Consider the following 20,217-nt stretch of genomic DNA (forward strand, 5'->3'; position numbering starts at 1 on the left):
ATCCTTCTCAACAATACAAGGTTCTAAGATATCTCCAAAGGCCTCATGATGGAAAATGCTATCCACATCCAAAGAACGAACTATGGAGTTTGAATGCAGATCAAAGCATACTATTTGCTATTTTTTTCTTCTGTTGTGTTTTGTTTCCTCTTTCTGGTGGTTCCTCCTATTCTAATTCATTCTTACATCACTAATGTGAAAATATGTTTAATAGGAATGTATATGTATAGCCTATATCAGATTGTGTGCTATCTTGGGAAGGGAGGGGAAGAAAAATTTAAACTCAAAAGCTTATGGAAGTGATTGTTGATAATTCAAAATATATTAATAAAAAAAGAAAAATTAACATGGTATATAGGGGCAACTGTCAGGAAGCTGGCTTGATAATCTGGGGGTAAAGGAGAGGAAAACAACAAAGGTGAAATGACTGGAAACCAAGCCATGATCAACCAAATGATAAGCATTTATGGAGCTATGATTTGCTAGGCATTGTACCAAAACTAAAATGAAATAGTCCTTACTTATGGGGGAGCTTATGAGGCAACTTTAAGAGAGAAACATTTTGCACAAATGTAGGTATATACAAAACAAATATGAGGATACCTTAGAAGAGAAGGCACTAGTAGCGGGAACAGGGAAGGGCTCCTAATAGAGATATCCAAATGGGTTGACTTAAAAGGTACTAAGTTCTCAATTAATGGAAATTGTCAAGAAACTAGATACTGCTTTTTCCACGGGTAATGTGAAGGTGACCCCAATCATATTCAGAAATGAGTTGGAATCAGCAGTTCCTTCCAACTCTCATTCCATGGAATCAGCAGTTGGTTTTGGAGGGGCAGAATAAGAAATACGGTAGGGCCAGATTTCCAAGGTGAAACAATCTGGATTTAGTGTGACAGGCTAGGGAGATATTGTATCCTAAGCAGGACAGCTAGGATGAAGACTGTTAGGAAGATTAATCTGCATGTGGTATGCACCACAATACCATACACTATTAGAGCTGCTAGGTCCAACCTCCTCACTTTTCAGAAAAGGAAATAGTTCCAGAAGGCTGAAGTTACCCAAGGCTCATATTTAGTAGCAGAGCCAGGACAACTAAAATATAGGTCTTCTAACTCTCAGATGCAGTGTGCTCTCCACTGTATCATGATGCTGCCTTTTATGTTCACATAAAAAAAAGCCATTGTCTTTAGCCAGTATTTTACCCTAGATCTGAGTGCTTATACATTGCAAACTAGATTCCCAGAACCATATACTCAGATCTAAGATCATAAAAAAGTGATCTGATCCAACCTTCTTAGTTTCCAAGTGAGAAACTGAGGTACATAAAGGTTAAATAGAAATTCTCCTGCCATCCATTCTTGCCAGACCCCAGCCCTGGATTACTCTCATCATTAGCCTTTTCCACTCTTAACTCACTTGTTACTGAATGAAGCTAGAGAAGGTCACACATATATTATAAACTCATGTTATCCAACTTTAACTGGAATCTCATTGTAGCAAGGAAATTCTTTTATTCCTTCCTAAATGATTCCCTGGCTCCCTACAGATGCTTCACCAAACTTTTGCTCTCTGAACTCCCACACCTCTTCCCCCTCCCCAACTCTCTTAGCTGAGGAACTCATTTCTTCTTTTCCTGAGACTAGACAAGCTGACGTGAGCTCTCTCTTCTCTTCCCAACTCAAGATTTCTTAGTATCCTCTCTTCTTTTCCTAGATCTCTAATAAGGTTGTTCTTCTCCTTGCCAAAAGCAACTCTTCTACAAATGCTCTGCATCACCTTGTCTCCCTTTATAGATTACCTCATCACCCCCCACTCTAATTTCTAACCTCTCCTTATTGATCCTTCCTTGCTACCTCCAAACATGCCTGTCTTCCCCATTCTTAAAAATCTTCACTAGACACTACCTTCTCAAGCTATCATCTTACTTTTCCTCCCTTTCTTAGCTATAGTCCTAGAAAAACTTTCTACACTCATTTGAATCCAATTCCTCTCACTTCTCAAACCTTCGAAAATCTAGCTTCATACCTCAACCACTCTTTCCTCCTCTTCCCTGGGTTTTTGCGTACTGTTCTAATTTTCTTCTGTCTACTCGTTTTCAGTCTCCTTTGCCGATTTGTAATTTGTACTCAACCCCCTCATGGAGGATATTCCCCTAGGCTTTGTCCTAGGACTCTTCTGGGTCTATACTTTCTCTCTTGATGACCTCATCAATCCTCATAGGTTGTATTAACATACTTATGTAGATGAATCAAATATCTGTATATTCAGCCCATTTCTCTCCCTTGAGTTTCAACCTTGCATCACAAAAGCCTACAGGGCATTTCAAAGTAGACATCCCATAGACATCTCAAACTCATCCCTCAAAGCAAAACTCAACCCTCCTCTCCCCCCATGTCCCCTGTCCAAACTTCTCTATTTCTACTGAAGGCACTGCTACTCTTCCACTTACTCTAACAGCCTAGATTCCTCATTTTTCCTCACCCCACAAATCTAATCAATTGTCAAGTCTTGTTTCTACCTCCCGAGCATCTCAAGTCTATCCCCCTCTCACCATTCAGTCACCAACCTAGTTCAGCTTACCCCTAGGATCAAATATGAATTTCGCTTTAGCTTTTAAAAAGCTTTTTATAACCTGCCTCCAACCTATCTTTCTAATCTTACTGGACACAGCCCTCTCTCAGAGTCTGCCGAAAGGCAAAACTGGGTGTGTCTGTGTTCCTCATGCATGACATTTCATCGCCTATCTACCAGTCTCTGTACTTGCCATCCCACATGCCTGAAATTCATTCTCTCACCTCTGCCTCTTCAAATTCTCTTTTCCTTCAAAGAGCGATATGACCACCTTCTATATGAAACCTTTTCTCAATCCCCCAACTAGTGCCCTCCCTCCTTACCTTATATTTATCTACTTTGTTTTTGTTCTTTTTACCATTTGGGGGTGGGGAGATATGTATATATTTGTATACGTATTTGTCATTGCCCCCAACAGAATGTAATGCTTTCAGAACGTTTCATTTTCTGTATCTATATCCTCAGTGCCAAACACAGGGCCTGCATAAGTGGGCACTTAATACCTGCTGATTGATCAGGGTCACACAATGAACCCTGATGGATCCCACATGGAGGATGGATTTAGGTCTAGCCCCTAGTCCAAAGCAATTTCCGCTGTACCTTCATTCGCTCTCATTGTTTGACTTTCTTCTTTTGGAGGGCTGAGAGATGGCAAATTTCCCCAACAATATTTTAAAATTTGAATGTGAATGGCAGAACAAGTTCTGTGAGGATCAAATGATTTAGAGCTCGAAGAAACCTTAGTAATTGTCTATAATGCAACCACTCCACTTTATAAATGAGGAAACAGAAAAGTAGAGTGGCATGCCCCAGGCCATTCAAGCAGTTACTGGCAGAGCCAAAATTCAAACTCAAATTTTTTGATTCTGAGTCCATATTTTTTCACTATAACCTGCTGCCTTCATTTTTAATGGAGGGGCAAATTTTATGTGTTATTTCAGTTACTATTCCCAACATAGCTAGTAGATAGCTTGATTTACCTATATTTCCTCTCACCTGCTGTTATCCAAGGAATTTCCACTAAAAACTGGAATCCTCCCAAGAATTCTAGTTACTTTCCATTTGCCACCAACAGGCACTCAGCTCCAAATGAGAAAGAATCAATAGCAAAAAAAGAATCAGGTTTATTAAAGCAGAAATAACAATTACAATAAAGTTTGTTTCTGCCATGTGCTAGGTCAAGTGCACTTTTGTATGTACATCATGACTAAGCTGGGCAGGACAGTTAAGGCTTTGGAAGAATAAAAAAAAAACATACAACTCTTCATAGAAAAGTCCTTCATAAAAATCAGAAGGGGTAGGAGAGGAATCCAACAAAAATGGTCTTCAGTGCAACAACATTACTTAGGCTCCCACCTGACACCTGTAAACAAATGGCTGCAGCTAAGGCATGATACAAGTACAGGTGGGCACAGCACCAAGCTAAGAAACTGAAAACAGGTTGGATGCTAGTTGTGGCCTGAAGAATTATAATTAATTCTATTTTAATTGAGGTATCAAGGTGGTTTCCACCCCAAAGTGAAGTTAAATGAATACATCCAGTGGGAAATTAGAGGTGCAGATAATCACATTACATAGTCTTGGCATTGTCAGATCAGTAGATGGCCAAGTGCTTCCAAACAGATTACTACTACCAAATCAGAGCACTTTACTGTGTATTCTGAATACCCCAGTTATTCAAACACCCTTAAGACAGTGTTAAAGCAATGACAATTAGAAAATTAACTAAAAGTGGTGTTCCTTCTGCAATTCTTTCCACTGTTATTAAAGATGTATATTGTTAAATTTATTGAACTATCTTGAGTAGTTCAGGATCTGAACTTAACTGGAACATTACTTTAAAAAGTGCACATTTGCCATTAACTCCAGAGTCAGAACCTTAATTTCAATATTGCAAAGAAATCTGTTGAGCTTCTAGAAATAGGAACTGGGGAAGAGAGCTCAAATGAGGAAAGCAGCACAACAATCAGGGCTAATTTAATAGTCTTTCTTTCTTCTTTGCAAACTCTGACTGGTTTGGTGCATTCTCTCAAATAAAGCAAAAGAACTAGGACCCAAAGAGGTTGCATGCAAAGGAAGTGTAGGTTTCTATACTGAATTCATTTGACACAGTTGCCAGAAAATTGAGAGTTACCCACAGGGACTCAAACCTACCCCATCATGATCCATGGTTAAGTTTTCATTTTTGGCTATTGCCAATTTGAACTTGGCTGTATTTTTCTATCTGGAAGTCTGGTTCAGATTTTGTTTAGTCTTAAGGCACTCACAAAACATTCTGGATTGTTTTGTATTTGTAAGAAGATAATGAGGAAATAAACAGACTGTCATCCTCTAAATTAGTTAAATAGTAAAGCAGTCAGAAACTCCAGAGAAGAAAGCCACTTTCTTCTGTGAGTGCAGATAAAACATCTCGAAGTGGAAAAATGAACTGAAAAAGGGCAAGTTTTTCCTCCTAGGTGTGTGGTAGTTGGGGGCGGCTGAGGTCTGAACTGGTGGGTGTGTGCTTTACAAGGTCAGAGGTCATCAATACAAAGCTGTCAAGCCATTCTGCAACCTGTCTACTCCAAAATGTCAAGGAAGATGGCTTATTTCCAGTATCAAGTTATTCTGAATTCGGAACTTCCCGTGAACAATGCTCATAAGTGCATGTGAGTGGAGTTTTGGAATATACACATTCCCCAAACAGCTAAATTCCCAGAGCATTGAAGGTTGCAAGCCTGTGTAGCACATCTTGGTCCTGAATTTCTCTTTCAAGAACTCACAGAGGCAACAGTCTGTGCAACAAAATTCACTTCCTAGAGGAGGGAGACAAAGAAAGTTTGCCCTTTTTCCAGAAGTCTCTTCTAAATATAACGCTACAAAAAGAAGTCTAAGTAAGTCTGCGATCCTGTTTAAAGCCAGCAGCAGCTTTCCATACAGCAATGCAGTGGGAGAGAAGAATCTCTTCTGGGAATTGAGATTCCATTTCTGGAGGGATTTCACTCTCCTTAGTTTCCATGTAACTCACCAGTGTCTCTTTCAGGCTGGAAAACAGATAAAAAATGAAAAAAAAAAAAAGATTTAAAAAAACAGCCCTGCAAACAGTTTAAAAGAAATCAATAACTTTACAAAATCTTCACCTGTCAATTCAATTCCAAAGACCTTTATACATATCTACTAATGGGCAAGGTACCCTGCTTGGTGCTGGGGTGAGTGGAGAATAGGAGTAAGCTCTTCCAGTAGATTGTGAACTCCTTGAAAGAAAGGATTGTCATCTGTCTTTTTTTGTATCCCCAGTACTTAAAACAGTGCCTGCCACACAGTAGGCGCTTCATGAATGTTTACTGATTGATTGATTACAGACTCCTCTAATTATTTAATGGGACAGTCAATGTTCTAATGGGGGAGTCTACATGCTACAGTCCTACATTGCCAGCAAAGATAACTTTGTGTTCAAAGCATATGGCTCTTCATGTGCACTTTTCCCTATACCCCTGTTAAGAGCTCACAAAGATGAGCATCTGTGTATGTGTCAGATTAGACTCCTTTTTATATAAACACCATCAATACAAAATATGAAAGTGCCAAACAAGCCCCATAGAATACTATATGATGAATTTAGTGGGAGGCCATTTTATTGTGATTCTGGAAATAAATAATTTTCACATAATCAAGGCTAGATCCAAAAAGACTTAGCTGGGCTAATAAAAATGATTCATAGCATGGGATTCTGTGGAGTTTGTTTGGTTCTCTAATATTGCAGGTATTTATATAAAGTCCTCTACAAAAACCTGATTCTTATGCCCTACTTTGGCAAGGGGGTATCTCTAGACATTTAAAGGCTATGCCTGAATTCCAAAGGACTCATGATAAAAAAATGCTATCCACCTCCAAAGAGAGAACTGATGAACTCTGAGGGCAGACTGAAGCACATTTTTTTACCCTATTTTTCTTGGGGTTTTTTTTGTCTGTGTTTTCTTATACGACATGGCTAATAAGGAAATATATTTTGTATGACTTCAAACGTATAATCGATATCAAATCACTTGCCTTCTCAGGATGGGAGGGAGGACGGGAGAAAGGGACAGAATTTGGAACTCAACATTTTAAAAAAATGAATGTTAAAATGCTTTTACATGTAACTGGGAAATATTTAATGAAATAAATAAAAATATATTTTAAAAGATAAAAAAATAAAGGCTATGTCTGCCAGCAGAGTGTAAGCTCTGGTAGGTTGTACCAAGCTAGAAATATTCCACTGACTAACTGTTGTTTAAGGATCAGCCTGATCAAAGGGCTCATCACTCTCAGGTTGGCCACTAGAATGAATTCTTTGACCATGGTGTAGTGGATGGTGTAGTGGATGGTGTTATACCTGGGATCAGGAATACCCAGGTTTGAATCTTGCCTCAGACACTTATTAGCCCATGAGTCTTAATCTCTCTAATCCTTGGTTTCCCCAACTATAAACTAAAGTTAATAAAAGCACATACCAGGGGCAGTTACGTGGCGCAGTGGATAGAGCACCATCTCTGGAGTCAGGAGGACCTGAGTTCAATTCTGACCTCAGATATTTGATACTTATTGGCTGTGTGACCCTGGGCAAGTCACTTAACCCTGATTGCCTCACCAAAAAAATTAAATTAAATTAAAAAATAAAAGCACATACCTCCTAGGATTGTAAGAATCAAGTGAGATAATGTATGTTAAAAGTCTTGATAAACTTTAAATTACTATATAAATGTAAAAAAAAAAAACAACCCAGCAACTGACAAAACAAAAATACGTGATGGCCCTCAGTTCTGTGCAGTCACTTTACACTTTCCCAGTGGAGATGTTGATGGAAAAATGGTGAAAGTATATTAAAAATGTGATGGTTTGGGGGCAGCTAGGTGGCACAGTTGATAGAGCAACAGCCCTGGAGTCAGGAGGACCTGAGTTCAAATCCAGTCTCAGACACATAACAAATACTTCCTAGCTGTGTGACTCTGGGCAAGTCACTTAACCCCAGTTGCCTCACTAAAAAAATATAAAAAATAAATGTGATGGTTTAAGCTTAGACTATCTATAAACATTAATTTATGTAATTGTTTAGAGCCTAACCATGAGATCTTTGTCCAGTTACCAACACGTTAATATGAGTAGAGGAACTGAACCATTATCAATGCTGACATTCTTGTTATAAATGAAACTAGAAATGTATTATCAGAAAAGGAATGGGGCCAGTTGTATAGCAAGAGAGAAAGACAAAAGGCACATAGCCCAAGTGCCACACTGGAAGGAAAAAAATCTTAAATGATCCAAGGGAAGGCTTCCAGAATGTTTGGATAGGTCTTTTATAGACAATTTATGGGAAGAGCTGGACAAGAATGGGCTGCAATCCACAAGAAGAAGGATATAAAAAATTATGCATCTTAAGAAGTATCAAAGAAGAACTAAAAGCAGAATTACATGATTATAGAAAGTCCAGGCCTTGCAAAGTATCTTTTGTCTATACCACCTAGCCTGTAAACTATACTTTTGTGCTGTTTTGTGGCTTATAGGGCTGAAGAATGGAAGCTCCCCCATTAGAACGTTGAACATTAAAACACTCATTTTGCACAAACAAAACCAGTGCAACTAAGATTAGAAGGAAGGTAGAAAATTGGGAAAGAATTTTTATAACCAGTCTCTCTGATAAGGGCCTCACTTCCTAAAATATATAGAGAATTATGTCAAATTTATAAGAATACAAGCCATTCCCCAATTGATAAAATGGCCAAAGGATATGAACAGACAGTTCTCAGATGAAGAAACTGAAGCCATCTATAGTCATATGAAAAAATGCTCTAAATCACTATTGATTAGAGAAATGCAAATCAAAACAATTCTGAGGTACCCCATCAAACCTATCAGATTGGCCAACATGACAAAACAGGAAAATGATAAATGTTGGAGAAGATGGGGGAAAATTGGAACACTAATGCATTGTTGGTGGAGTTGTGAAATGATCCAATCATTATGGACAGCAATTTGGAACTATGCCCAAAGAGCTATAAAAATGTGCATACCCTTTGACCCAGCAACAACAGCACTTCTAGGGCTATATCCCAAAGAGATCATACAAAAGGGAAAAGGACCCACATATACAAAAATATTCACAGCAGCTCTTTTTGTGGTGGCAAAGAATTGGAAATTGAGAGGATGCCCATCAACTGGGGAATGGCTGAGCAAGTTGTGGTATATGGATGTAATGGAATACTATTGTGCTAATCACACACTCAGCTAAATAAAGGACAAAATGAAGATAATTTCAGAGGCAAAGTCATGATCAGTAATAAAAAGACATTTTGATTTCCGGTTCGGGCCATACCTCCATTTAGGGTTAAAGTTCTCCCCCTTAATATCAGTGTGCTTCAACTTCAAAAGAATCATTTCATGGAGTTCCAACAAAAAGGTTTCTAGCCCAGCTTGATTTAGGAAAGTGTTGAGGAGTTTAGCATTCTCAGCACTAAGTTCATCTTTGTATGCTGCACTGATTTCCCCAAATGGATCCTAAAATTCAATAGAGATAAATGAAAAGTTTAAAATGAAGAGGGAGAAGAAGAGTAGGGTGAAACTTTACCCAACTTTAGCCAAATGAACCTTGAAATGACCCAACATAATTCACTTACTTTTCTAAGCCTTAGGAGCTGTTCAGACTTGTGAGCAGAAAGGAATTGCCACAAGGCTATGGTGTGCTTTAATTGACACCTACTTAAAGCCTAGGAGAGAAAAAAGTTTGAGAAAAATTGAAGGAGCATCTATCATCTCATCTCATCTCACTTATTCCTTAATGTCATCACATTTATACCCCAATACATATTTCTGATTCTGTCCACCTACCTTTTCTCAGAGCCAGAATGCCATACTCAGTTCACTGCACTAATCCTTCCACTGCTCCTTTAAAACAGGGCTCAAAACCAATCTAACAAACACTTCGTAAGGCTCTGTTTATGTGCAAAGCACTGTGCTAAGGACAGAGAACTCAAAGAAAAAAAATGGAAAGCAGCCCCTGTTCTCAAGAGCTTACATTCTCCTAGGTGATACAACACATAAACAGATAAAAATTGACTACTTGAGGAGGGAGGGAGAGCTCTACTAACAAGGGTGGGGGGAACCTGGAAAGTGGTGCCTGTGCTGAACCTTAACAATAGCTAAGGATGCTTTTTAAAAAACTAAACAGAAAATCAACATACTGAGCCGTTTCCATACAAAAAGAAACCAGAAAATTGGAATTGTACATGAAATTCCAAATTTGCTACATACAGCTTGTTCCATTTAATATACATAAGTTAAATGTGGTAATACCAATATTGCCCTACTTATTTGTGTACCTCTCTGAACCCCTCTGTGTATTTTAAAAATGTTTCACTGATGCTGTTCTTTCATCTCTTCCCTTTTCACCCTTCATTATCACAACCCACCCACCCTTCCCTCAAATAAAATTACTCCTTCTAACAAAAATACAGTTAAATAAAACAAACTTTCATTGTAATGGTCCCACCTGAAAACATATATTTCATTCTATATCTGCAGTCTATCACCTATTTACCAAGAAGTGGGAAGCATGAGATTCTTAAGAGGTAGAAGTAGGGAGATAGTGCATTACAGGTAAAGGGTTAGGAGGTCAAATGACAAGTTCAGGAATCAGCAAGTACCTCCTTCCAGGAAGATTTCATTGATTAGCCCCACAGATTCTGATAAAGGATTCCCTTTACAACAAGTCCTCTTAGCACTCATGGTTTCCATTTGTAAATGTGGTGTAATGCATAGACAACTGGCCTTAATATCAGAAGACCTAGATTTAAATCCTGCCTCTGGCACATAATAGTCTTGTGACTCTAAGCAAGTTACTCTTAGAAGCCCAAGCAATTTTCTAAAACTCTTAGGTGGAGAGAATTTCCTCACTGGGAGTTCCCTATAGCAAACATATCACAAGTCCAATGAAAACACCCTCTGAACATAATATTAAATTATATCCCAGTGCAGCTTGTCTATCTTCTCAGCCAGCCTGTCAACTTCAATATAACTAACCACAAGGTCTGTTTTCTATCTACTCTTTGCACTTGATATACAAGAGGGTTGAGACACTGCACAGGGGTCAGTGACTGATGTTGCTGGCTTACCACGGATGGGGTCTATATCCCTGTCTGTCTATTCTGAGGGGACTCTTGGTTTAAGGTGGCATTTATGACAGGGAATGCTTTTGCTAGGCTGGGCTTAGGGACAACCAAGCCTAAGTCCAAGACTCACCTTTAACACAGGAGCTGTTTGACTATGCATCTGCAAGATGTCTTGGATGTATACATTTAGGTGCATTTCAGGGTCCCCCCCAGCTGTGCTTAGAAATCCCAAAGTAATTTCTGCGACAGAGAGGGCCTCACAGGCATCGCTATAGGACTGCAGTTGCCCAGTGATGGTACTGATGACTGAGTTAGAGAGAGATTTCTGGAAATGAGAACATACAATGGGAGCTAGTTGGTCTCTTGTTTCTGATGCATAATATAGATCCCTACCACCCTTATCCCACTAAAGCTTTAGTTTGGGTCAGATATTCCACAAGGGAGCCTAAGAACGGTGTACAGAATTCAAAGCAGTGGGAAATTAATAACTCCTTTCACATCAGCAAATGTGATACTACTATCCTGAAGAACACTTTCAATGCCTCATTGTGGCATGAAGGTGACCCAGCATTCTCAAAAGTTGTGCCACCAGAGCCCAGACCCTGGCAGATTTGGCTCAGCTGGGAAAGCTTTGAGTAAATGAGATATTGTATGAAAAGCATGTTGTAAACCTTAAAGCACCACACAACTATCAGTGATTTTATTTATGGACCCAGTGATAGACTGAATTTGTCACTCAAGGACAAGCCTATGTAAGTTTGAAAGAATTGGGCAAAGGATGATGAATTTTTTGATCCCACCAACTCTTAAGAACACCTACTAAAACATGGAAGGTCTTAAATCTGTATCACCAGAGGCAAATCCCTGCTGAAGTAATAGTTCTTATATGATAGGCAAAAGCATGATAGTGTAGCCTGACATTGTTAATTAATCAAAGCCTTTTACCTGATTAATATTTGCAAGCAAGAAAGATTCTGGGTTTTTTGTTTGTTTAAATATGGACCACTGGATATTGGGAAAGGGCAATGGGTGTAAAATTCCAGAAGTCAAGTCCCTTTACTTTTCTGAGACTGACTTGTAAGATCAAGGAAATAAAATCTGCTCTCCCCAGGTTTAATGGCACACAGTCATAGAGAGATTAAATTGAAATTAAAAAATGCAAATGCACTAAGAAGTACTATGTAAATTTAAGATATTATTTCTAATAGTAACAGTATTACCTGAGGCATCTTGTTTTTAATGTCCATAAAGATATGTTCATAGTTCCGGTCATGTCTGTAGACCAGGGTGGGTAGTCCCTAAGTGGAGAAAGGAGAGAATATGCTAGATATTAATGATGAAAATGGCAATCAGGTGACAGATACTGCTCTTTGTAGGGAGGGACTCTAAAATTTATACTTTTCAGCACTGACCCAATTGTTATGTCAGTATGATAAAAAACATGGCATTAAATGCTACCACATGGCTTCTATATTTAGTCAAACAACCGATGAAAACCAACACCCAGCATAAAGTCCAGCTCCAGAGGTTTCAATGCAGCATGCTAGAACTGTTGTAGGTCATTAACTGTATAAATGGAAGAGGTAGGAAGCTTAGGGATAATGACACAAAATTCTCTGTAAGTGTCAACAGTCTGAATTGGACCATAAGCTAGCTGTTGTGGACAGAAGCACGGACTACTTTCTGAAAGCATTTCCTTTACCTGCAGGGTGAGGAGCGGCTTCCCCTGGAGGAATCGGCTGGTCACTTGTCTCTGAATCTTCTCTAGGTCAAATTCCTGTAACGTTTCTCTACCTTTCTCTACACTATATTGGCAGTTGGATAGGATTAGAGGGGTCAAGTCCCGCTCCACTTCATAGTTGATAACATGCAGGTCAGTCACCTCAGAGGAGTTAATAGAATAACTGAAAGAAAAAAAGACCCACAATCCCCCCCCCCCAATATTTAATGACTGAGGTCGATAAATGTGTCTGCCATGATTTGGAAGATTAAAGAGTCTCTTTTTAGTGCCCTTACAATTTAAAAAATAAAGCTGAAACACAAATATTGGGGTATGGTGCAGAGGCAAGTAAGTAAAGCTGAAAGAAATTTTGTAATACAAATTGTCTTCTGTCACAAGTCCTAAGGATCCTGTCTTATGGTGGGGGGTGGGGGGAATGACAACCTGTGAATAAATAGAACAATGACATTTCCCATAGGGCTGTGTACTCACCTACTGCTTTCATTGGTGTATTTTCTCACTGTATAGACCAAGTCATTGTGAAGAGCAATCAGGTAGCTAACCAAAGCAGTGGAACAAAGGCCCAAGCCCCGTCGACGTGGAAGGAGAACCTCAAACCCATTTTCCAGACTCAAGTCAGAACTGCAGTACTCTTGAGGTAGCTTAATTTCACCTTTGACAGAGAAGGACAGTCTTAGAGAAGAGGAACCTGACCACAATACCATCTCTCAGCAGCAACTTAGTGAGTTTACCAGTGCTACAGTTTCTGGGAGGGGAGACATTGTATTTTTAAAGATTGAGTCTACAGATTTGGAAACAGTCCATTCATCTTGAGAAAATGCTTATTTTTCTCATTTAACCTGTAGATACAGCACTGTACAGATACTGCAGATATAGTAGAACAATCAATGTAGAGTCTGAAGACCTAAGTTTAGAGCCTGTTTCTGCTATACAGAACCTCTGTGACTTTGGGCAAGTCACTGAACCCTCTCTAGGTTTCAATGGAAAGGAGTCAGCAGAGACTTGGACTTAATGACCTTTAAGGTCTAACCTATGATCCTGTGATTTTCCTCCAACAATGAATCTCAAATTGCTTTCAATTTCTTTTCTAGAATTCTACCTCAAATTGTTACGTTCTAAAGAGCTCAGAGATTTTCAGATATATTCAGTTATTTGGCATAGTACCAACCATGACCATCAACAACTGTGGATTTAGAACTTGTATATACAAAAGTATCATGTGTTCAGGCTCAGGGGTAGGTGAAGTGAGACTCAGAAGAGAGAACGGACTGACAACTTGCATGGATCCCTTTTGAGCTAAGTATGAAAGGGCAAAAATGACTCACCACTGGTATAAAGTGATCGTCTCAGCTTGTTCCACGTTGACAGAAAGACTTCAATTTGTTTTTGAAATGAGCGCTTCAATCCTTCTATAAAACATTTAACAAATGGATTGCCCCACTGTGGTACCTATTGATACTAGGGCAACTTACAGCAAGACAAGCCAATAATGCACAAGTACATAGCAATCCTTGACCTTGCACCATGGTACACTCACCACCAAAATTTCCAACGATGAGCAAGGAACTAAAACTGTGCATGAGAGAAAAGTCTAATGTTTCGTACCTAGTACTGACTGCTACTGAGAAAACCCTGATTGTTTAAGGGGGAATCAAGATACATTGTATCTCTACAATACAGCTCTGAACTGCCCCAACTATCAGATTCTTTTATTTTTGATTCCCTAAACATAGGCTTGGCCTATTCCTAGAAAAGACACTTACCTGAATGGTAGTGACTTCCGATGAAACCTCTGATTGTGTTGTATTCGACATCTGAAACATTCTGGAATCTTTTCACCAAATCCCTTTGTAGGGCCAATATCTCTGGTAAGAATTTCACCAGCCTCAATTCTCTTTCCTGGAAAGGGAGAAGACAACCCAGGAACAGTCTAAGTCACCTGGCAATTATAGTGAAGAAAAGATACTCTGAGGCTGACCAATTTTAATTAATTAATTAACCAATTAATCCAATAAATATGCTACTAGGTATGATGTTTTGTCACAGAAGGCCTGTTGAGACTAGGAAAAAAGTGCCAGTGCAGTGGCTCAGCTTTGTGAAAAGAAGTAGGAGATAGAAGAGAGACAGTGATCATGCAGAAGTGGGTTTAAATCCTCTCTGGTGCTAGGGCAAGGTAGGGATTAAGATCTATTAGTGGTGATGAAGGGCTTTCTCCTAAAGCTAGAAGTAGGAATAGGCAGAGGGATCAGACCTGTGATTTTTCTGGCACAGAGAACTCTCTTGACTATCACAGGCCAGCACCTTCTCTGCAACTCACTGTCTTAGAGATTTGGCTCGTTTCCTTAGAGGTTCAATGATTTGTCCAGGGGTCACAAAGCCAGGATGGGTAAGGAGCAGGACTTGAACTCAGGCCCTCTTGGCTCTGAGGATGGCTTTTTCTCTATGAAGCCACACAGCCTCTCTATGTGTGCTAGCAAGAAATCATGGGATTAGTGAATGGGGAGATTTATTAGCTAAAGTTTCTGAGGATTTTCCTCAAATAGAAACGGGCCTCCTCTAATTTCTCATGACAGAATGCATACTCATTTTATACGACTCCTAGAGAAAACATAATAGAGAAAATAAAAATGCAAGTGTATTCAAGTTAGGAACACCACATCCTCCTTCTAACATTAGGGTTGGAACAATCCAGTTTAACCTCTGAAATTCAGGGAGAGAGTTGTTTATATCCTCTTTCCTGGCTTCTCAGAATGACAGACAAATAGCTCTCTGGGTCCCTGGGAACTCCACCAATGTGTGCCTGTGTCAGTCACCACATACATTTCATCCATGACTCAAATGTTTCAAAGACCCTGCAGTATAACATGGGGAAACCCTTCCTCCTCACTGGGACTCTGCCACAAACACTGTTCAAGATCGAAGCTGGAGGATTCAGATCATAAGGCAGTTGCTCAGCACTTTTTAACTTCATTTAATGATGTTATATACCATTTGTAGATTTGGGACTTTGAGGTTCACAGGAATATTGCAGATTTTGGGAAAGAGATATTCTCGTACACAGTATGTGTAGCCTACTTACCCTGTCAGCAGGTGGCTCACCTTTTGCAGGAATCTACAAAGGATTGGCACTGTGTACTTTCCATCATTCTGTTCCACCACATGCTGGAGGTATTCGACAGTGATTTTCTTCCTGTAGCTCCAAATCTTGGAGCAGTGCACAACACTTTTCTTAGGCAGATGGGACAGGAATGTCGCTGGGTCACCATACATGATTTTGGCCACTGGGTTGGAGCTGATGCGTTCATCCTGGCTGATGCGGATATTTGCTTCCAGAAGGGTTTTATCCAGACACTGCACAAAATAAATAAAATCCTACTTAGTAATTCATGCTTCCTATAGCAAAGCCCTTCAAGATAAAAAACTATTCTAGTCACAGTAGTGGAAGATTGAGGAATCTATAAATGGCTGAAAATTATACAGTAGAAACAACCTGGATTTAATCCTGACTGCCATCAACTTAATCTTCCTATATCTCAGTTTCCTCATCTGTAAAATTAGGGGGTAGATCAGATAACCTTTTACTCAAATACTAGAGAACTTAAGAATCTACACCAATGAATTTGGCACTTAATCAAATAATGTTGGTTGTGTGTGTGTGTCCAAATAGAATTAGCTCTTTGAGGACAGATCTTGTATCTTATATTAATATTGCATTCTTCAAAGTAGTATAGTGTAGAGCAGACAGCAGGTACTTAGTAAATACTTACTGAATAAATAAACTAACAAGTGGGATCAGAATAAATTTTATCCCCACTCTTCCATTACGTCAATATGTGATCTTACTTTAATTTTCTATTTATTAAATGAGCCATTAATTTTTCATCAAGCATGTTTCTTGAACACCCACCGTATAGAGGGTAGTTCACTGTCATTCTCAGAGGATAAAGTATGGGAAATACTGTTAATATTATCAGGTGTTATTTAGAATATGACCCTCTAAACTAAGGCAGATCACAATAGCAGATAAATTTAAGATTAATCTAAGGCACGCAGAGATTAAGTGACTTGCTGAAGGTCACAAAGCTAGTATGTACCTAGAAGAATATGAACCCAGGTCTTCCTCACTCCAAATCTAATACTATATCCACTCCTCCAAGCTGCCTCTCATTTAGAGATGCCTACTACAAAAAAAAAAAAAAATAGGGCAGCTAAGTGGTGCAGTGGATAGAGTGCCAGCCCGAAGTCAGTAAAGACTCATTTTCCTGAGTTCAAATCTGGCCTCAGACACTCAGCTGTGTGATCCAGGGCAAGTCACTTAACCCTGTGTGCTTCAGTTTCCTCATCTATAAAATGAGCTGGAGAAGGAAATAGCAAACCACTCCAGTATCTTTGCCAAGAAACCCTCAAATGGGGTCACTGAGAGCCGCAAATGACAGGAACAATTGAAACAACAAAAAAATTTTGCAACATTCTCATTCTATACTCCTCAAACTAGACTCATCAGCATGGTTCTGAAAAGAAAACAATATGCACTTAGGGAACACTAAGAAACTGGAATGAATTAAGATAGAGTATATCCAAAACTAGAAAGAGGTATTCAGAGGCTTTGAGCAGCTATTCCAGTTACTGAGTAACGACTGGAACATGAGGTGCTGACTTAATGCCCCAGAAAATGAGCTCATACTTTTATAAGTATGTAAAATAAACAGTAAGCTTTGATTTTTTCACCTTTGTGCTCCTAGAAACTAACACAGCCCTCTGAAGACCTGATACTTCCTAGAGATATCTTGAAATCAGACCTTCCCCCATCCCTTACCTTCAGTTCAGGTATAATCATGGCAGCAACAACCTTTTCCCAGCTGTTCCTCCTCTCTTTACTGGACAGTGTGGCATCAAAACCCACAGGCCCTATAGGAAAAACACAAGCAGCATGTAAGGACTGAAGGAACAGAAACCATGCTGCAGAGTTCAAGTTTAAATAATGCTTTTAGAAATTTCCATCAATTGGTTGCCATCTATTGCCTGCTCACTGTAATTCTCCTATGGATCTTTTGGTCTCCTGGATCCCATGTCTAAAGCCCTTCTAGACAACAGAGAGCTGGAGAAAATTTATTGAAAAGCTAGCTGTGACAAGTCTCAGACATAACAGGTGAAATCACAAACTAGAGGAGCAAGAAAGAAGTTAACTTTCAGATCTGTGGAGAAGGGAAATGTTCACAAACCAAGGAAAGCAATTAACTAGTGGAAAAAGTCTTTGCAGCAAGTTTCTCTGGTAAAATTCTCACTTCCAAGATACAAAAGGAACTGAGTCAACTTTATTACAAAAGCCATTCTCTCACCATGTGACAAACAATCAAATGATAGAGTTAGTCTTTAAAGAAAGACATTCAGGAAGAAGCTAGCAATGGTCATGTGAAAAAAAAATGCTCCTTATCACTAGTAATAGAGAAACAGAAATTAAAACAACCCTGAGGTTCCTCATCAGATTGGCAAAGTTGATAAAAAGGGAAAATAACAAATGTCAGAAAGACAGGCACAATAATGTATTATTGGTGGAGCTGTAAATTGGCCTAGACATTCTCGAACTATGACTCAAAAGTCTGTCTATAAACTGTCTATACTCTTTGACTCAGTGATACCACTACTAGGCCTATGCCCCAATGAGATATTTTTTAAAAAAGAGAAAAAGGACCCATACATACAAAAATATTTATTCCAGCTCTTATTGTAGTGGCAAAGAAATGAAAGTGAAGGAAGTGCCTATCAACTAGGGAATGGCTGAACCAATTGTGCTATATGAATGTGATTGAATACTTTTCTGCTGAAGAAATAAAATGCAGAGTTTCAGAGAAATCTGAGATTTATATGACCTAATGTAAACTGAAGTGAGCAGAAACAGGACAGCAATTTATATAGAGTATCCCAAAAACCTTAGTGCAGTTTCAGACTTCAGTAGCATAAAACTACACTAAGACTGTGGGAAACTTTGTATATTAATAACATTGTAAAAACAAACAATTTTTAAAGGTTTAAGGAGGCTGATCAACACAATGATTAACTATGATTCCAAAGGACCAATGATTATTCACATTACCCTACCTCCTGATAGAGATGATGATGGACTCAAGGTGTAGAATGAATCATATATTTTTGGACATCACTAATGTAGGGAATTTATTTGCTTGACTATGCATGTTTGTTAGAAGGGTTTTGTTTTTATTATTTGTTTGTTTAACAGGAGGGGGAGAAGAGAGTAAAAGAAAATTTTGGTCAATTGAAAAATTTTAATTTAACTTTTTAAAAAGTTAGTTTTCCCAAAGTCTAGAAAATAACTAATGGATACAATAAACTCCAGAAGCTACTGGGTCACTTTCTAACATCCGTCTTATATAGGTGCCTTATTCTTTTTTTAATTTTATTTTATTTTAATTTAATTTTTACAATGATCCATACACTCTCTCTTCATACCCCTAACTGAAAAAGCAAGAAAAACAAAACTGTTATATAATGAAGCAAAATACATTCCAATATGGCCACGTCAAAAAAAATTCTCATTTTGAATTCTAAGTATATCACTCCTCTCTCAGGAGTCTGACAGCATGTTTCATCATGAGTTCTTTGGAACTATGATTGATCGTTGTGTTGATCAAAGTTTCTAGTCTTTACAACACTGTTGTTACTGAAAAAAATGTTCTCTTGGTTCTGCTTACCTTGCTCTGCATCAGTGCATTCAAGTCTTCCCAAGTTTTTCTGAAATCATACCCTTCATCATTTATTACAGCCTTAAGAGTCTTCCATCACATTGATATACCATAACTTATTCAGCCATACCCTAATTGATGGGTTGCTTTATTCTCTGACAGGGATTACATGTCTTAAGTGATTTGTGTTCCTAACACTGTAAACTACTGATTCTATAAAAAAAAAGAGTTTAGAAAGAGAAAGAGTAAAGGTTCTTTGCTTTTGCATTTGTTGATGTTGCTTACTCCATCCTGCTTCATGATGTCCAATCTAGGGTCTCAAAAAACAAGAATAGGATCTTTTTGCAATCCTGCTTGGCTAGTAGTTCCACCACTTCCCTTTCTACCATTCTACACCCCTTTGTGCACTAATTCTTACAATGGCAGGGCTGGTGGTGAGGTTCCTTAAGGAGGCAGCACAGAATGAGGTGAACCACATTTGCAGTCTCATCAGCACTTCTTCCAAGGCTCTTCATTAGCTGCTCCAGGTCTTTCTGGATGTGTTGTTGAAGAAATCTTTCTGGATTCCTAACTGTAGGCTTAATGATTTTCATCAGAGCCTGCAGGAAGTCAAGAAACAAGGACCAAGAGTAAAGATGATGCTCAAAGATGGAAAGCTGTGCAGATTCCCTGGATTTGTAAATTAGCACTAGATCAGAAAAACTTCTCCAAAGGCAAGGATAAGATTGTGAAGTCAGACACCAGAGGCAAAAAGAGAAAAGAAAGCAAAAGGGCCTTGAACACTCTGTGTTAAGGAATATGTTTTCACCGGTATAGGTAACTCCCAATGTGGTAACTCCTTCCACCAATGCAGATCAACAATTCATCTGCAATTTATAGTCTTAGAGAATATGATGGGGGTTGGGGTGGAGTGGGAGAGGGATGATTTGCTTATGGTTAGACAGCAGTACGTATCAAAGGGGCCAGATTTGAACTTAATACTTCTTGGTTCTGGAACGAGTCCTCTATACTCTACTCAGCACTGCCTTACACCTAATAGCAGCTTAATAAATATTTGTTAAAGTGAACTGTATACTAA

At 38.8% G+C, this 20,217-nt stretch overlaps 1 protein-coding gene across 1 annotated transcript in view; it reads right to left on the reverse strand.

Moving 5' to 3' along the window:
* Window positions 1–3,678: 3,678 nt before the first annotated feature.
* The window catches only part of RNF213 (ring finger protein 213), a 108,646-nt gene continuing 92,107 nt past the window's right edge, over window positions 3,679–20,217 (reverse strand). Inside the window, exons 46-57 of the mRNA XM_027850138.1 lie at window positions 19,558–19,738; window positions 17,255–17,346; window positions 15,538–15,789; window positions 14,202–14,337; window positions 13,764–13,847; window positions 12,910–13,090; window positions 12,400–12,601; window positions 11,918–11,995; window positions 10,828–11,022; window positions 9,207–9,296; window positions 8,906–9,087; window positions 3,679–5,597 (exon numbers count right to left, since the gene is read on the reverse strand). Coding sequence (XP_027705939.1) covers window positions 5,444–5,597; window positions 8,906–9,087; window positions 9,207–9,296; window positions 10,828–11,022; window positions 11,918–11,995; window positions 12,400–12,601; window positions 12,910–13,090; window positions 13,764–13,847; window positions 14,202–14,337; window positions 15,538–15,789; window positions 17,255–17,346; window positions 19,558–19,738 — 1,827 coding nt within the window. The 3' untranslated portion in view covers window positions 3,679–5,443. The remainder of the gene's footprint in view (window positions 5,598–8,905; window positions 9,088–9,206; window positions 9,297–10,827; window positions 11,023–11,917; window positions 11,996–12,399; window positions 12,602–12,909; window positions 13,091–13,763; window positions 13,848–14,201; window positions 14,338–15,537; window positions 15,790–17,254; window positions 17,347–19,557; window positions 19,739–20,217) is intronic.

This window comes from Vombatus ursinus, unplaced genomic scaffold, assembly GCF_900497805.2.
Source record: "Vombatus ursinus unplaced genomic scaffold, bare-nosed wombat genome assembly UNPS02008996.1, whole genome shotgun sequence".
In the NCBI taxonomy this organism is placed as follows: Eukaryota; Metazoa; Chordata; class Mammalia; order Diprotodontia; family Vombatidae; genus Vombatus; species Vombatus ursinus.